Source organism: Pseudorca crassidens, chromosome 16 (assembly GCF_039906515.1).
Source record: "Pseudorca crassidens isolate mPseCra1 chromosome 16, mPseCra1.hap1, whole genome shotgun sequence".
Taxonomy (NCBI): domain Eukaryota; kingdom Metazoa; phylum Chordata; class Mammalia; order Artiodactyla; family Delphinidae; genus Pseudorca; species Pseudorca crassidens.
This window is the reverse complement of record NC_090311.1, coordinates 85,140,396-85,157,572: the sequence shown is the minus strand read 5'-3', so window position 1 is coordinate 85,157,572 and position 17,177 is coordinate 85,140,396. Positions and strand designations below refer to the sequence as shown.

The window sequence follows — 17,177 nt, the reverse complement described above, 5'->3', positions numbered from 1 at the left end:
GGGTACAAAAGCCTTTCCATGTCCCCCGTCTCTTGTCTGTAGGAGAAAGGCTTCAGCCTCCGAGACCTTCCCTGAGTTACTAATGAAAGTGAGAGAACAAAGGAAAGGCAGTCGGGAAACAGAAGTACAGCTGGCGCAGCGACGGGGCAGGGTCCCTGTTCCTCCTCAAGAGATGTACTTAACAATCTGACACACACGGAACTCTGAGCTCTTCTACAGGGACTGGGGCCCCACCCAGTGGAGGACGGTGACTTAAGGCTGAGCACAACTACAGGGACCCCAGACTGGTTGGAACCACAAGGCTGATGATGGACATTCCTGGAGCCCCACCTGGTTATCTCCCCACCAACCAATCAGAGGAGGATCACACACCCGGCAGCCCTCCCCCCAGATTTTGCCTATAGAAACTCTTCCCCCCAAACCATCAGAGCTTTTTGAGCACGAGCGACGCATTCTCCTTGCTTGACCCTGTAACGAAAATTTCTCTGCTCAAATTCCAATGTTTCGGTTTGTTCGGCACATGGACTTGGGTCCGACAACAATTAGATGACAGGAAACACTACATTTGCGTTCCTTACACATCCCAGCACCAAACACGCTTGAGCTCCTGGTCACAGGTGCACAGGCACACCTTTCAGCAGGAAACTAGCCAGAAGACACATTGGGTTAGGGTTTGGGAAACACCCAAGCTCTTGAATAATACTTGAAGCAATTCTGGATCACCTAAAGAATACAAAACATTTGTATTCGTCTATGAAGAAAACAGTGTATCTTCTTGAAAACATTTTCATCCATTCATTGAACAAATATTCTCAGAGTCCTAAGTCTGGCCCAGACACTCCTCTCAGCCCTGATAGACATGCTTCTTGTCCTTGAAGAGTTTACACTTTATTACCAAGCAATTAAAATGCTGTATGCCCTGGAAAGGAAGAAAACTGTAGTTTTATAACGTCGTGTAATTTAGGAATCGTATTCATTTATACTGTCCTCTCTTTTCAGGCAGCTTAACCAGGTGGCAGACAATAAAATGCCAGAATTCTATAGATTTTGTACTTAGGCTATGTAGAGAAAGGCTTTCCTATTGGAAAAATTAATCTGACACCGAATCCACCAATGGTGCATCTCAAGCACACCTACTTCTACAAGTTTAACAACCTAAGTACCTAAGTCAGTGGGCCTCCCTGACAAGAGCTGCATAAGTTAAACTGTCAGCAAGTGTTTTTGCCTAAGTCAGTATGGCACCTGCTTTTATGGGCAGGGGAAGATGAATATTAAGACTATGCTTCTGGAATAAAATCTTTAAATGCAAACATGACTGCCACTGTAGACCTTTTAATCTAGCGATACTGTATTTCACTTCTGTTTTTGGAGAGATGCGTTGACTGGACCACACAGGTACGACTCAGGGATTATCTCAACTATTTAGATAAGATTTACTTGGGGACTTCCATGGCGGTCCAGTGGTTAAGACTCTGCACTTCTCCTGAAGAGAACGTGGGTTTGATCCCTGGTTGGGGAACTAAGACCCCACATGCCACATGGTGTGGCCAAAAAAAAAAAAAAGAAAAGAAAAAAGTAGACTTACTTAAAAAAAAAAAAAAGATTTACTTGACTTTGGCAGGTGACAAAATCTAGGGTGTGGGATAAAGGAGGAAGAAGAAAAGACTGGCACATCCCAGGTAGTGTTTATGTTAAGCATAGTGTATAAATGACCAAATAGTTTCAAACAATGCATGGCACTCTGTGTAAAACAGCCACTGTCTGTTGAATGTTTTCCATAAACCAGCACTGCAAAACGTCCTTTATTGCCCATAGTCCTTTACTGCCCAAAATGGACCTCACCTTGCAGCTTAGGTAAACATTTATACTCATAAAATAGAGCTTAGTGAGTCTCCCTTGATTAGGACCCTAACTCTGGGATCACATTTGCCACTGTTTTCTAGCACACGCTCTAAATGAGCAACAGTGTAAAATTTTACTTTGACTGTAAGCATACATATTGCTCCATAAGTAGAGAACATATCAGAAATTTAAAATTCCTTATGCCAAAATAACTTTCACACAGATAATTATACTTTTTTCAGTGTAATTTACACAAATACATCTGACTTTGAAAGAAACCCAGAACAGAAAGATTGAATTTACAAACACAGTGATTATAATTATGATTTTAAAGAAAAAATTTCCTTTTAAAAATAATTCACCTAAACATACAGTTAAATACCTTCCTTACTATATTATATATGAGCAACTATATATTGGCACACAGGTTAAGGTAGTGGAAGTTTAGTCACTGAAAATTAAAAACACATCAAAAAATAAATATATGTATATTTATAACTAAATAATTCAGAAAGGCTAAAAAATGAAGAGAAGTGAAATTATGCCCAGCACACGCAAATCAAAAATGCAAGCGTTATGATCTTGATATTTGACAACTTAAGATTCAGGCCAGGAACATTATGTGAACAACAAAACAATGAAAAAAGATATTTTTAATGCTAACAGCTACAATTCCCAATGAAACTATAATAGATATGAATTTATGTCCCCCAAAACACAGGTGCAACCTTCATAAGAAAGAAACCACAAAATACTGACAAGGAGAGACAGACAGACAGACCCACTAACAATGGGTAACTTTAATAAACCACTCTGGTCAAAACAGATCAAGAAGAAAAATACAAATAAGGATTTAGAATATATAAACAGAAAAGAGTGTTATCTTATAGTTACATACTGAACTTTGTATTCTAATAAAACAGTATACACTTTCTTTTCAAGGCACATGAAATATTTATGAATATTGACTATTAAGTCACAACAAAAACGCCAAGCAACGTCATAATACAAACTTATTTCCTAATCCCACACAATAGACTATTAACGGATCAAAAAAAACTCAGTTGTGAACTTGTAACCTATAACTGAGAAGATTAGAGTTTACACACCAGAACTTGACATGTTACGGTCGTTCCTTTCATTGTATTACAGATGGTTTTGACTAACAACTTGGGTCTCAGAACTACTTTTCCAAAATATTTAAATGTACGAAAAATCTAAGCAACATACATGATATTTATCATGATCCACCTGGAATAATTTCGGGTTTACTTAACTCAACATGTAAATATGTGCAAAATGTGAGGGGCTGGTTCATGTGTGTGTTAACTCACATTTGCTCATTTGTTCAGTTAATGAAGGTTTTCTGTTTTCTCTGTCAATGTATGAATTTGTGTGTAAGGGTTAGTTTGATGTTTCATTGTTCAGAGGAATGAGGGGTCAGTAAAATAACATAATCATGGGAGGAGTTTTCAACATTAGGATTTCTTTGATGTAATTTTAATAAATAAAAAGTTGCTTCCCAATATAACACTAAAATTTAGAAACTTTCTCCACATCCACACCTACTGCCTCATTGACCAGTGACCTCTTCCAACCATCACAAAAATTTACTAAAGTCCTTTCCTTACCTGCTTCTGTACATAAATAATTCCATGAAAAATTCAACCATTAAAAGCAATCAGACTTTGAATTTCATCACCCACATAAAGATTCTTCTGCTTCCCACTAGCTAGCTATTTTACATTTCGTAGTGTTTATATGCATTTTTGTTTGTTTCTTCCTTTCAAGGGGACAGAGTCCATCTGAACGTGTCTGTATAGGGAAATGAGTACTGGTGACTAAAATACTTTGTTCAACACTTAAGAATTCAGTCTCAGCTGCAATCACAATCCTCACTGTTCAAGAAGAAACAAATTCCTGTTGTTAAATTTCCCGAGACTATCGCACCTCTTTCCAGCTGAGGGGAGGGGAGAGGAAGTGCACTGTCCTCACCGGGTAGGATACCACACAAAAAATGAATCCAGGATCCCTTTACGGCACAGAATGAGAGACAAAGTTCACACGGGGAACTTGGAATATGGTTTTCACACTAAGCTTTTCCCTTAAGAAGCCACATGCTGCATTACCCGATGGTTCTAGGAATGCAATCCCAGGTACCCGTGAGCCCAGTGTCACGAGCCATCTGATAAATGGCTGAAGTGCCGATCCTCCTACTCCGCTCACCCCAGCACTCTCAGACCCTCACTCACCTCAGAGGATAAAGACCGGACAGCATCTGCAGAGCGACCTCTTTGGGCTAAAATAGCCGTCAAGACACAAACGACTTTATAGAGTTCAGTTTTAAAATACAAACATGACTCCAGTTATCCAAGGGGCTTTCCCTTGCCCCCAAATAACAGTCCAAATCCCCACCCATCTCATGGATTATGCAAAAGATATATTTTCGCAAAAACAACAACAACAACAAAAAGACTAGCGTATGGAACCTCTCCATCACAAAGCTGCTGTGATTCATTATGTGCTCATAGCTGGGCCCCCGCGGCCCTGGGCCAGCAGTACCTTCAACAAGCACCCATGATTGTAAAGAAGAGACTCGGGTTACAGGGGAGGTGCCCGAGGGAGCTGCAGAGGGGACTGCAGGCCGCACAGAGCTTACATCTGGGGGCAGAGGGGCAGCAAAAACAAACACAAACAAGACTTGATAGTAATTCAGACAGTATGCGCAGTGAAGGAAAGGAAGACCCACACCCAAAGCTCATTGCTTCAGAAAAGCCCCAGGTACTGGGTTTCTCCTTCCCACAGAAGTATAATTCAGAAGTCCAGTTGTGGAACAATGTCAAAAAATATAAGCTAAGTGCAACCTAAGGGTTTTTGCTGGGCCTGTAATGAAAGGCTTATAAATCATTTTACCTTGATTCAATAATCTACATGTGACTTAAAATGATGAGGTCTTTCTTTTTATAAGAAACTCTAAGTAATGAATTTATATTTTAAATTAAAACGTATTCTCAGCAACATGGATGAACCTGGAGATGATCATACTAAGTGAAGTAAATCAGAGAAAGACAAATACCATATGATATCACTTATATGTGGAATCTGAAAAAATGGTACAAATGAACCTACTTACAAAACAGAAACAGACTCACAGACATAGAAAACAAACTTATGGTTACCAAAGGGGAAGGGGGGGAGGGATAAATTAGGAGTTTGGGCTTATCAGATATACACCACTGTATATAAAATAAACAACAAGGTCCTACTGTACAGCACAGGGAACTATACTCAGTACCTTATAATAACCTATAATGGAAAAGAACCTAAAAATGTATATATGTATAACTGAATCACTTTGCTGTAGAGCTGAAACTAACACAACATTGTAAATCAACTATATTTCAATAAAAACTTTAAAAAGCAAAGTTTATCAGAAAAAAAGACAACTGCTATAAACACTAAAGCAACCACTAAAGAGAAAATTAAAAGTTCTATTGCCAATAAGCAAATAAACGAGATCATTTGCATCTTTTAAAAATAATTCAATTAAAAACGTGTTCTGACATTAAATTTCTGAAAGTAGGTTTCAATAAAAGTGTCTATATCTCACATGCACTTTTCTCCCCAACGAGGCCATATCAATGACAAGGTCACACCGATGACAAAGTCATGGAGCCCACTGGGTGGAGCCCACTTTCTTCTCAAATTTCTGACCCTTAGTGACTTCATTCAATGAAAACTGTTCACTAAGCCACCCAACAGCATTGACTACATTTTTAATGTCTTGATAACTATACTAAATGGATCTTAAAATTCCATACACCATATGAAGAAAACACTTAAATGTTAAAAAGATAAAAGAAGCATGAAGCAATTTACAAGTGAACCTTGTAAACTTGAGTTTCATAAAGAAACCAGGCACTAGAAAACCTACTGGGAAAAAACAACACTGGCCACACTGAACCCAACTTCTGAGAATATTACAAAAATAAACAAAGGATTATGAATAGCCTTCCTTATTGTGGACAGAAAATGTTGCTGGCCAGTCCAGTGAACAATGAATGTGGCCATGAGCCACTGCAGCTGCCCGCAGCGGTGCACCTCAGGGGACTTGAGGTGGAGAAAAATAGGACACTGGCCCAGACAGCTGAGGCACACATCAAAGGAATGATCCCCATAAGCCCAGACTCTGGCATCTTCCCATACACAGAAAAGCACTATAATCATTAACTTGAGATGTCTGTTTTTTGTGATTAGCAGTAATATTTTCATGTCTGACTACATGTGTTTTGTTTTCTTTTCTTTTCTTTTTCCAGCAAAAACTCCTATGTGCCCCGGTGCCTGCCTTACCTCTTCGGACAGTTCCTCAGAGTATCTGAGAGGCTGTTTCCCAGGCTCTAGTTCTCAGTAAGGTCCCCAAATAAAACTTAACTTGCAACTTGTAGGCTGTGCATTTTTCTTCAGTCAACATTATGGTAATTAATAGGCAAGTGAAAAAGCTTGCATCTTCAAGAAAGAAATTAGAAATTCTATTAAAAAAGAAACCTGGAGTCTGTAATCTACAACTTATTTGATAGAAATTCCATAAGAAAAACATTATTCAGTGGCAGGCAGTGGGGTAAAAAACTGCTACACGAGTAGGCTACCAGAACACTCGGGGAAAGAGTTACCACAAAACATTCTACAAAGTTCCAACAGTTCAGAAAGGGTATTTCCAGGATTTTTAAGTGTTCTTATACTTTACACTCAAAGCTAGAAACTAGCTCACCTTTCAGGAAAATAGTATGTCAAAGCAGGAAACAGAAGCCTCTGTCCGTGTACTTAGATTCTGCTCATGTCCATCACCAAGGTTCATTTCACCACCAAAGCCTAACTCCTTCCCTCCACCATCTTCCCTGCCACCAGGACCCACCAGCGACGCACGTGGAATGTGGGTGACACAAAGCACAGAGACAATAATAAGAAAGCACAAAGTTACAGGAGACCCCGGCCTTTAAAGACCCAAACAAACTGCTCTCCTTGCAGATAAAGCACCAGCCAAAGATGCAGCCACACTTAACTTCTAAGAGCTGCTGTTACGCATAATTCTCATTTGTCTCCATTCAGAAAAGAGAAATGGACACAGCCCAGTATTAACTCAGCATTTCAGTAATACTGATGGAAAACCCAAGCTAAGAACAATCGAATCTACCGTGGTTACTTGCCCCCTGAACCTGAACCCCCATTTCTCGCCACCTACCTCTCACTTGAGAATTCCACCACAGGGCACAGCTCCTTCATTCTTCTCCCTCTGCTGTCTCCTGGGCAAGGCTTGTAGTGGAACCCCCCAGAGCCACGAAGGAGGAAAAAGACCTTCACATCCTCCTGGCTCCCTGGGTGGCCAATCTGGAGTTTCAAACACTCCCAAAGCCTGAAAACACACCTCATCCCCTAAGGATCCCAGGAAGGGGAGGACAAATACTGATTATGTGTGTGTGCTCATGTGCACGCATGTGTGAATGTGTGTGTATCTGTGTGTGTGTGTTTGTGTGTGAACGTGTATGCATGTGTTTAGAGGAAATAACTCATTTAATAGCCCTTTTTACTAGTGAGGAAAGTGACGAACAGAGATGAAGAAATTTTCCCAGGTTTACTTACCTAACCAGTGGCAGGGCTGAGATCCAAATCTCTTTGACTGGGTGGCTTAAACAACAGGAATTCAGGTCTCAAGGTTCTGGAGACTGGAACTGGGGCAGATTTTCTTCCTGGCTCACAGAGTCCTGGTCTCTCCTCCTCTTCTTATTAGGATGCTAATCCCATCATGGGGGTTCTGCCCTCTTGACCTCATCTAAACCTGAGTATGTCCCAAAGTCCCCACTAAACACCATCACATTTGAGGTTAGGACTTCAACGCAGGAATGGGGGTGGGGTGGGATGGGTTGGGGCATGAACATTCAGTCCATAACAGAATCCAGGGAGCCTGGCCCCAGAACTCACGCCCTCATCGTTGCTAGACTACACTAGAAAGTAGAGGGAAACCGAGGGAAGCAAAGATACTGAGAAGAAATAATATGCTTAGACAGTGAGTCTGAATGAAAGCAGGCACCCCCAAGGACCACACTAGGGGGATATCCTGTATTTCTCTACATACTCTCTGAGCAACTGGTACCTAAAAGAGAGACACAGAAATTTCCACCTCTATGTACCACCAGACTTACAATAATCACAATATGCTTCAGTTATTTGATAACCTTAGCCCAGATTGCTTTTTCTATAAAAATTTTGTTTGGTTCAATCAAGAACAAGCAACTCCACTAATTAATAATTTTCTTTAAAATATTTTTACTCAATTTACAGATGTGAAAAAAAATCCACAACTTCATTTCTCTAAGGAACAGAGTCAATAAGCAAACAAGGGAATTTGTATAAAATGACACTTAAAGCAAGAAACCAAATTTGCTAAATTTATATTGTGCTAAGTTTTAAAACTCCATATTGGTAGGAAAAAGTGTTATGTACTCCTGCCAGTTCTGTTTTTGCATATTATTAGATAACACAGGTCCTCACTCTGAAACAAGCTAACATGAACTCGGAGTCAGGGGGACAGATGCCCTTATTAAGGGGAAGTCACGGACACACTTGATCTATAAGCCTCAATTCCCTTCACTGCAACATGGAAATTTACCCCCTTCCTCTGGACCATTTTACACAACTATCAGTAATAATCGGGGGAGGGGGTGGGGGTAAAATTCAAACCAATACTGAGTGCGTCTCTTTGGATCCTGACAGAAAGGTTTCAGAATGTGTATCCTGCTTGTCAAGAGCAATTATCTTTCTAAGCACCTGCTGCCTTATGTAATTCCTTCCTATACAGTTATCAGGAAGAGGCTTCTCAGCTCTGAGCCCCTTTGAGCCAGTGACCGAAGAGCAAAAGATGAGCAACATGATGCGGTTCCAATGAGGGGTGAGAGACAGACAGATGTCACTGGAATTTCTGATTTAAATCTAAAACATGTTATTGTCCTTGTAAAGTATCCTTAACTACATTTATTTATTTATTTATTTATTTATTTATTTATTTATTTATTTTTGCGGTACGTGGGCCTCTCACCGCTGTGGCCTCTCCCGTTGCGGAGCACAGGCTCCGGACGCGCAGGCTCAGCGGCCATGGCTCACGGGCCCAGCCGCTCCGCAGCACGCGGGATCTGCCCGGACCAGGGCACAAACCCCTGTTCCCCGCATCGGCAGGCGGACTCTCAACCACTGCACCACCAAGGAAACCCCTTAACTACACTTTTTTAAAAATTTTTTTAAAAAGCGCTTGAAAAGCAATTATTGGGCTTAGAGACCAAAAATAAAAACAACCATGGTTTCATTTACCTTATCAACTATATTTCTAACAGAATACTAGTTAGTTTTACTTAATTAACCCCTTTAATTTCAAGTCACATAATTTTGATAAATCGCGTTTGAACGGGATAGAAATTTCAACAAGGACACAATTTAGTATTCACTGCCCTCGGCTCACAATACCAGCAGGCTTTAATCAGGACAGACACTCAAAAGAGCGAGGAAACCTGGGCCTTATCAGCCTGGGGTGGCTACTCCTGGGTGGACAGTGACACTTGTTTCCACGGGTGGGGCCATCAAACACTTTCTTAGGTGCCCCTTGCTACTGTATCTGTAATCGATGTTAACATACGTGTACCAAGGGAATGTAACAGGGTATGTGAGCCAGTTAAGGGTTCAGTACTTGGGGCACCTGCACCTCAGGGTGGTGGTGGTGCCCCTGTGGCCTATAAGAAGGGCACACTCCAGAGGCAGCTCCTGCAAGGTCCTCAGCCCTCCGATAGATGAGGCTTGCACATTTGTACACGAATACGTGAAACTAAGGGTATACAAGGTCTGTGGATTAGCTGAAATCTCTTAGACATGCCCCAGCCACCTCCGTCCACAGGCTGAGCACGAGACACCCCGCAGAGTCATCTACAGCTGGGGTCCTTAAGGAGGCCACCCAAGGCTTTGTCCCAAAAAGCCCTGGTTGCGGCCCTGGCTGCGCTGGATTTCCAGCGTCTCCGGCATACCGACGGCAAAAGATCGCTCCCTCTGTGATGGGTCTGTATCGGTGCAGAGCAAACCTTTCAGGCAAGATATTGGTGAGAGGACCTCCAACCACCGAAAGCTAGACAACCTCAGGGTTACAGTAACCCTACTGGCCAGGGTTTAATAAATATCTAAACAAGAGAGAATTAGATCAGAAACTGCTTCGTTTGATCTGGTGGCAGGGTCACCTTACTACTTGTGTGCCTGCAAAATGTCCCCTTAGCACTTGTTGTCCAGGCGGTATTATTAATGGCACCCCTTCCACTCTCAAAGGTATCCCAGTCTGGATGATGAGCCACGTGGACCTTCTACCCAGTAGTGAGACTGGAGATGGGGGCGGGGAGGGGGGAAGCTGAGCCTTATGAAATTCAGAATTCCTTTACAGCTACTAGGATCTACCAAAATGGACCTAAGAGTTGCGAAGACCACACTGACTCCTTATGGGTCAAAAGTTATACAGAAAATTCAATTTATTTTCACTAAACTACAAATCTGTAGATACTCTCATAATACCAATTTCTGGGAATAATACTAGATTATTTAAAGGAATCCTCCTGTTGAGAACAAATAAAAATGCTGGATAAAATATATTTGTAAAATATCTTAAAGTCTTCAAAGAGCTGATGAGATAGGAATTAGGATTCTAATCAAAAGGCAAGAGAAAGCCCTGAGAGAGGAGCTCGCTCAGAGCCTGCCTTTGCCCTGCTTGACCCAACAAATCTGAACTTCGTGCTGACAGTTTCCGGGGCCTGGGGCTAAATACAAAAGCTCAGGGCCCACCCAGAGTACAGATTCTAGACCCTCTTGACAATAAACTGGGACTCGAACGGCTACACACAGGGAAATCAACTCCTGCAGTGATGGACAGTTAGCCCTGCCTGACGGGGCCTCTGGAGGCTGATTAAAGGAGATCCTAAACCCAGATTTGCTCAGACCCCCAGCACAGACTAGGGCAAATCTCTGAAAAGTACCTTCATCCTAGAGTTTAAATTATTCTAAACCCTTGGAGTGGGAGTTTTCAGAAGTGCACACCATTTTCACCCTTCCCATCTAAAAATTGTTACAATATGCAGGATAATTTAGAGTTTACCAGGCACGTTCACAACTGCATCACAGCAGCTCAGGCCTCCATCATAAGCGCCACACACACACACACACACACACACACACACACACACACAGATACGGTGACAAGAGGAGGATCAGACCTTTGGCACCTATGACCCAAACCTCCCATCCTAATTACTCCAATGCGGCACTTTACAATAGAAATATTACAAAGGAAACTCAGCTCTAAGCTTTCCTAGAGTTATCTGACAGGGAAGAAGACAGAGAAGAAAATCCCTGCAGTTTTTTACCATCTTACACATGCTTTGTTTTTGAGATGCCAGTGCTGGTTGTAGGAAAAGCACAGTCTTCAAGGAGCAGCATGTGCTGATGGGAGAGGAGGAGTAGTTAGTGAGGAGGGCTGAGGGCAGGTCAGTCTGTCCTATTAACAAGCTGCGCTATATACACTACCAAACGCAAAATAGATAGCTAGTGGGAAGCAGCCGCATCGCACAGGGAGATCAGCTCGGTGCTTTGTGACCACCTAGAGGGGTGGGATAGGGAAGGTGGGAGGGAGACGCAAGAGGGAGGGGATATGGGGATATATGTATACATATAGCTGATTCACTTTGTTATAAAGCAGAAACTAGCACACCACTGTAAAGCAATTATACTCCAATAAAGATGTTTAAAAAACAAAAAAATTCTCAGTAAACTAGGTATTCAAAGAAAACTTAATTTAATAAAGACTCGGAAGACCACAATGAAAAAAATAAAATAAAATAAAACAAGCTGCGTGACATTGAGCAAAAGACACAACCACTGAAAGAGCTTAGTTTGCTCTTGTATAAGGTGACCCCGGAGGTCTGGTTACATCCTGTGGCCACTTTCACATCCAAACCAATTGATGTTTACACTTCCGTGGACTTCTCAGTGGAGGCACATCCTGACAGAAGTCAGTTCTACTATGGAGGCCACAAGTGATTTGCTCACGGACACCGCAATCTCGACAACACACAGCAGACTCGGGCTTCTGGCACCGAAAGGCCCACACATACACACACACACACACACACACACACACACACACACACACACACACACACGTTAGTCGACTCCTTTGCTCAGAAGGTTCTCATTACTAACTCAACCCAGGCAATATCCGATTGAAGGAAAGGACCATAGCATTAATTTCAGATTTCATTCCATGGCTTGACTGGGCTACATCTGCCAGCTTTAGAAAAGCAAATGTTTCTTGTTGCCGGCCTTGGCGTCCTGTTCTATGACAACGACCCCCAATGCTTCCACTTGAGAAAGCCTCCTCACCACCAAAGCAGCTTAATAAAAATTTAAATTGTGATTGTGCTACTCACGGATTGACAGGGCAGGACAAGCTTGTGCTATTTATGAATTATTCCACACATTATTTTAAGCCTACCAAATAGAATCCACATTCACACGGGGGTAAGCTGGAAAGCCAGGTAAATGTTTTCATGATTTTTAAACCATATTTTGTTAACAGGTAAACACATTCCATTGGATAATTTAATCTGCTTTAAATCTATTCTAAGGCTCTGAACAGCTTAGGGGACATTTTGAATATAAATTTAATTCCTCTATTCACCTTCGGGCAATATCTTTCAGCACAAGTGTGATAGGACAATATAGCATAGGGATGCCTGTCAATAGTAAAGTATTAAAATACTGACATGAAAGCCATTTTAAAAATGGTAAAAATCACCCTATTTCCAAATATAGAAAATATTTTATAAGCCTGGTTAAAGATATAAATTAAAACAACACCATAAAGAATAACAAAATATCATGCTATTACTGCTTCCATGCGTCTGGATCACCAACAATAACATAAACAGGTAAGAATAACTTGAAATTATCTTTGATGCTTATTACAAAAATAATTCAGTCCCCGATGTGGAGAGAAGCCTGGCGGTTACACGCTCGTCATCCCAAGGAACTGAAAAAAGAGGGACCAGTTGTCCAGCCTAAAAAGTTACACATAATAAAGCTGCTTGAGTGATTCTTTCAGCATCTCACAGCCTCTCGGAACAGGAGGATGAAGAGAATACGTCCCATCACTTACTCAATGCTTTAAAGGCACTGAGACAAGTGGTCATGCAGCCTCTTCAACAGTTTTGAGTTTTCATTTAATCACTATACACGGTAATCCAGTCTACTCTTCCACGTCTCTAATCATAAGGACATTTTAAAAACAACAACAATCAAAACATGCTTTCATGTAACTCGTACACTGGTTTTAGCTGATCTATTAGAAAATCTTAGGTTTATTCCTCTTCTTTATGTTAGCTCAGCAAACATCTGAGATTCACTCTCAGCATATTTTCCTCTCCTGTGGACTATCCTCCCCAGGTATCGTCAGGGGCTGAGGCACGGCCCACATCTGGATCTCACCAGTGTTCACCAGTCCCTCTTTGGACATGGCACAGAGAAGTCAAATCAGGTACAGAGCACAGTGGGACTAGTATTTCTCATGAGTCAAAAATTAAATATTTGCTAATGCACACTAAACATGTCACATGAGAATCATGCTCTTAGCAAGATACAGAAATAACACAGAAGCCAAATTACTCGTAACCTTTCCAGAAACAATCATGGTAGAAAGTTTGGTAGCAGTTACAGGAAACATACTCATCTTAATCTACACAGAGAGTCTAAGTATGAAATAATTTTACCACTAAGCAGCACATCCTTTGGCCCAAATTTGAGTATTCAAAAGCTGAATTTTTATTTTTCACTTACCATGTTGTATATCTTTCATATCTAAGTGAAGGCTAGACATCAATATTCCAACTGCTTGTGACCTTTTGTTGCTTAGTAACTTGACAACCTGTTCAAGAAAGAAAGGAAAAGGGAGAAATGTTATTTGAACTCAGTGATAGGCTTAAGAGCATGTTATTTTTATCCTAAATGAAGAACAAATAACTTAGAACAGCTAAAGTACCAGAACTGATGTGAACAAGCTTTCGGGTTTTGCTTCTCCTGTCTTCAAAAGCCCTGCCTTTGCCCTGTTGTTCACCAGCAGCCTCAGCATCAGGTTCTTTACCTGCCTTGTAAGAGCCTGATCTGCCATCACTGAAATTTCTAACCATCTAGGAAGTTAGTTTGGTCTCTGTAAAATAACAGTTACACACCTGATCATTTGCAGCCTGAGATTTAAAAAGTGTTCTTTGTTTTTAAATGCAGAACCTTGAAACACTGGCCAATAAGTAAAGGGAAAAAATAAAAGTACGCAGAGAATCTGTTAGATCAGATTAGTTTGACCACAAAATAGAAAATGTGCTTTTATGAAGGTTTTTTAGAAAGCTCATTATTTTACTGGCATTTGCTCTCGTTTTGCATTTGGCCCACATTTTGGGAGGAACTTTCCAACTAATTAATTGTGATACAATCATCAAATCTAACGGGCTGTGTTAGCTCAATCTCAAATCCTTCCAGAGAGTCCGGAAGAGTCAATCCACACAACCCATGAGAAGTTTCCTAACACAGATGTAGGCAGGTTTAAATTATGTTTTCTAGACTATAACACATCACTGATAAATCCTGCTTATGACACTATTATCTCAGATAACTGATCTTACATAGAGCAGCAATTTCTACTTACTCTCAGCATTTTGTTATAAATTTGCTTAGAAAAACACTGGAGGAAAAGAAAAATGTTAAGGTCAAATTCCAGAAGTGACAGCTGCCCTAAGTTGATCAATTAGGAAACTAATAAAATAATCATGCCCAGCTGTCAAACAAATCACAGTGTAAGATAATATTCTCAACAGGAATAATAGCATTCTTGGTTCCCTATCAGGGAAACGGGTGGAGAAAAAGACAAATCCCTTCCAGGAGAACCAACCGCAAAAACCCCACAGTCATTTCTGAAAGCTTCCTGAGGAAAGGGACATTAACACCCCACAAGAAGCAGCGCCTCCTAATAGGAAAGACATAGAAACTGATTCTCAGTTTGCTCTTTAAACATTTTATTTAATTCAGCTTAGAACTTGAATTTGAATCCATTCATACCTAAACTATTTTTATAAATAACAATTTCCTCTTCCGAGCTGAAAAAATAGAAACTTAATTTCAGAAAAGCAGAAGGCATGTATTCTGTTCTAAAAATGTTTCTAACTTCAAATAAATAGAATCTGGGTCTCATCTGTGCTACACTGAAAAAACTGCTTTTCCTAAGGTTTCCTATCTCCCCCCACCCCACCCCCCGCCGGTTCCTAATTACAATGAGCACGTCTGCATCCGTATGTCGTCTGACCTTCCTGCTGTGCTGACATGTTTATTACACCCTTATAAAAATTCTGGTGAAAATTAATTTCTAACCCTCAATTAAAACTGGCGTCTGTAAGGCCTGCACAGGGAGCTCTCACGCCTACCACTGGGGGTCAATCACCCAAACGGGAAGAGAGGGTCCTCACACCTCCAATGGGAAGGGGTCTCTACTTCCCCGGCAGTAGAAAAGGAAGGGAGATGTTCTTACCGCCCAGCAACAAGCTCGGCCAATGGAAAATGTCACAGCTCAGCCAATGAGAAACCTGAACTCCCACTTTCCTCCAATGAACTTTTACAGAGGAGAGCCCCGCCCACTTCCCCTTTTCTCTATAAAAGCTCCTGCCTTTGTTCTCCGCATTTCCCTGTGGTCAAAAGCTTGAATTTATTTCCCCAATTACGATTCCCCTGGTTATTACCAAATAAACTCATGCTGCTGAGAAAACTGGCTATTTTATTTTTAAAGTTGACCCTCTGTACTCCAGGATTCCTGCCAGTCTGGCTCAGGCTTTTTTAAGGTGAACTATTCTGATTTCACATTAAATATTGGCATATCCCAGAGTTCTGCTCTCAGCTCCATATTCTCTTCAATGTATGACCTATATTTTCTCCTCCATCAACATGTATGCCTGCACTTATATAACTGTGTTCTTTTAACAGCATCTTAACCTCAGCAGTATCCTATTTTTCTAACAAATACCTCCACTTCAATTACCCACATAAACCTCCATCTGACTTGTCTAATACCAAACTTGTCATCAAGCCCACCCCAAAAACCTACTCAGCTTCTCCTCTTTTATTCCATATGTTGAGATCATGCACCACCATTTTCAGTCCACCATCAAAGTTAGAAATCCAGAAATCATTCTAGATCCAACCCCCCCCCCCCTTCACCTGCATGTTCTGGTCTGACAAGTCCTGTCAGTTGTAAGTCTGCTCTATCCTTGAAATCTACCCCTTCCTCCCTAAATCTACTGTCAGCATTTACTTCTGTATTATAACTTGCAGAGATCAATGCAAAGGCTCCTAACCAGACTTCCCAGTTCTAGTCCAGTGGTTCCCAAGGTGTATTTCCTGCAAGAGAGGGCACCATAATCACCTGGGAACTTATTAAAGATGCAAAATCTCTGTCAGAAAGCTGTTAGTTAGAAGATCAGGCAAAGAAAGACTCAATCAGCATTTTAAAAAGCCTTCCAGGTGATTATAGAATAAACAACGATTCTCATGTCTTCCCATCCATTCTCGAGTATTATCTCTAAAAGTGCCACTATTTGCATGTCACTCCCTTGCCTTTTAAACCTGAGAGGCTCATAAATAAGGGTAGGTCACATAGCCTCTTCACAGACTGTTTCACAGTTCATACCTGAAACTTGCTTTTCCTCTTATAATTGAAATGAACTTGACTATAAACTGTATGTTACATTTAAATGCCAAAGATTATAGACAGGAATAATAATTATTGATCACCTTCCAAAAAGCATACATACAGGAGAGAACACATGTCTAAAAGGATCAGTTCCTCCACAGTTCCCCAGAGTTATTCAACCTAATATAAAGAAACCACCATCATCACTTCTCTTTCTCTCTCTCTCTCTCTCTCTCTCCCCCCCCCTTTAATACACTGAATAACAAGAACTTGAAGCTATCAAACTATAACATTTTAAGAATCCAGTGACCATATATATAATGGAGATGAAGGAGTTGACTCTTACAAAATGATCTTAAAACGCTTAGATGAAAAGCAGAAAATACAGATTTAGCAAATTTGAATATTCCAGAAGGCAATCTACAGATTCAGTGCAATCCGTGTCAAAATGCTACAGTCATTTTTCACAGAAATAGAATAAATAAGCCTAAATCTGCATGGAAACACAAAAGATTCCAAATAGCCAAAAACATCT

The 17,177-nt window shown here is 40.9% G+C and overlaps 1 protein-coding gene across 1 annotated transcript in view; it reads right to left on the bottom strand.

Annotated features, from left to right (window-relative positions):
- Positions 1-17,177, bottom strand: part of FMN2 (formin 2) — a 310,064-nt gene that overhangs the window by 119,363 nt on the left and 173,524 nt on the right. Inside the window, 1 exon segment of the mRNA XM_067711167.1 lies at positions 13,750-13,837. Within this exon segment, the coding sequence (XP_067567268.1) occupies positions 13,750-13,837 (88 nt within the window).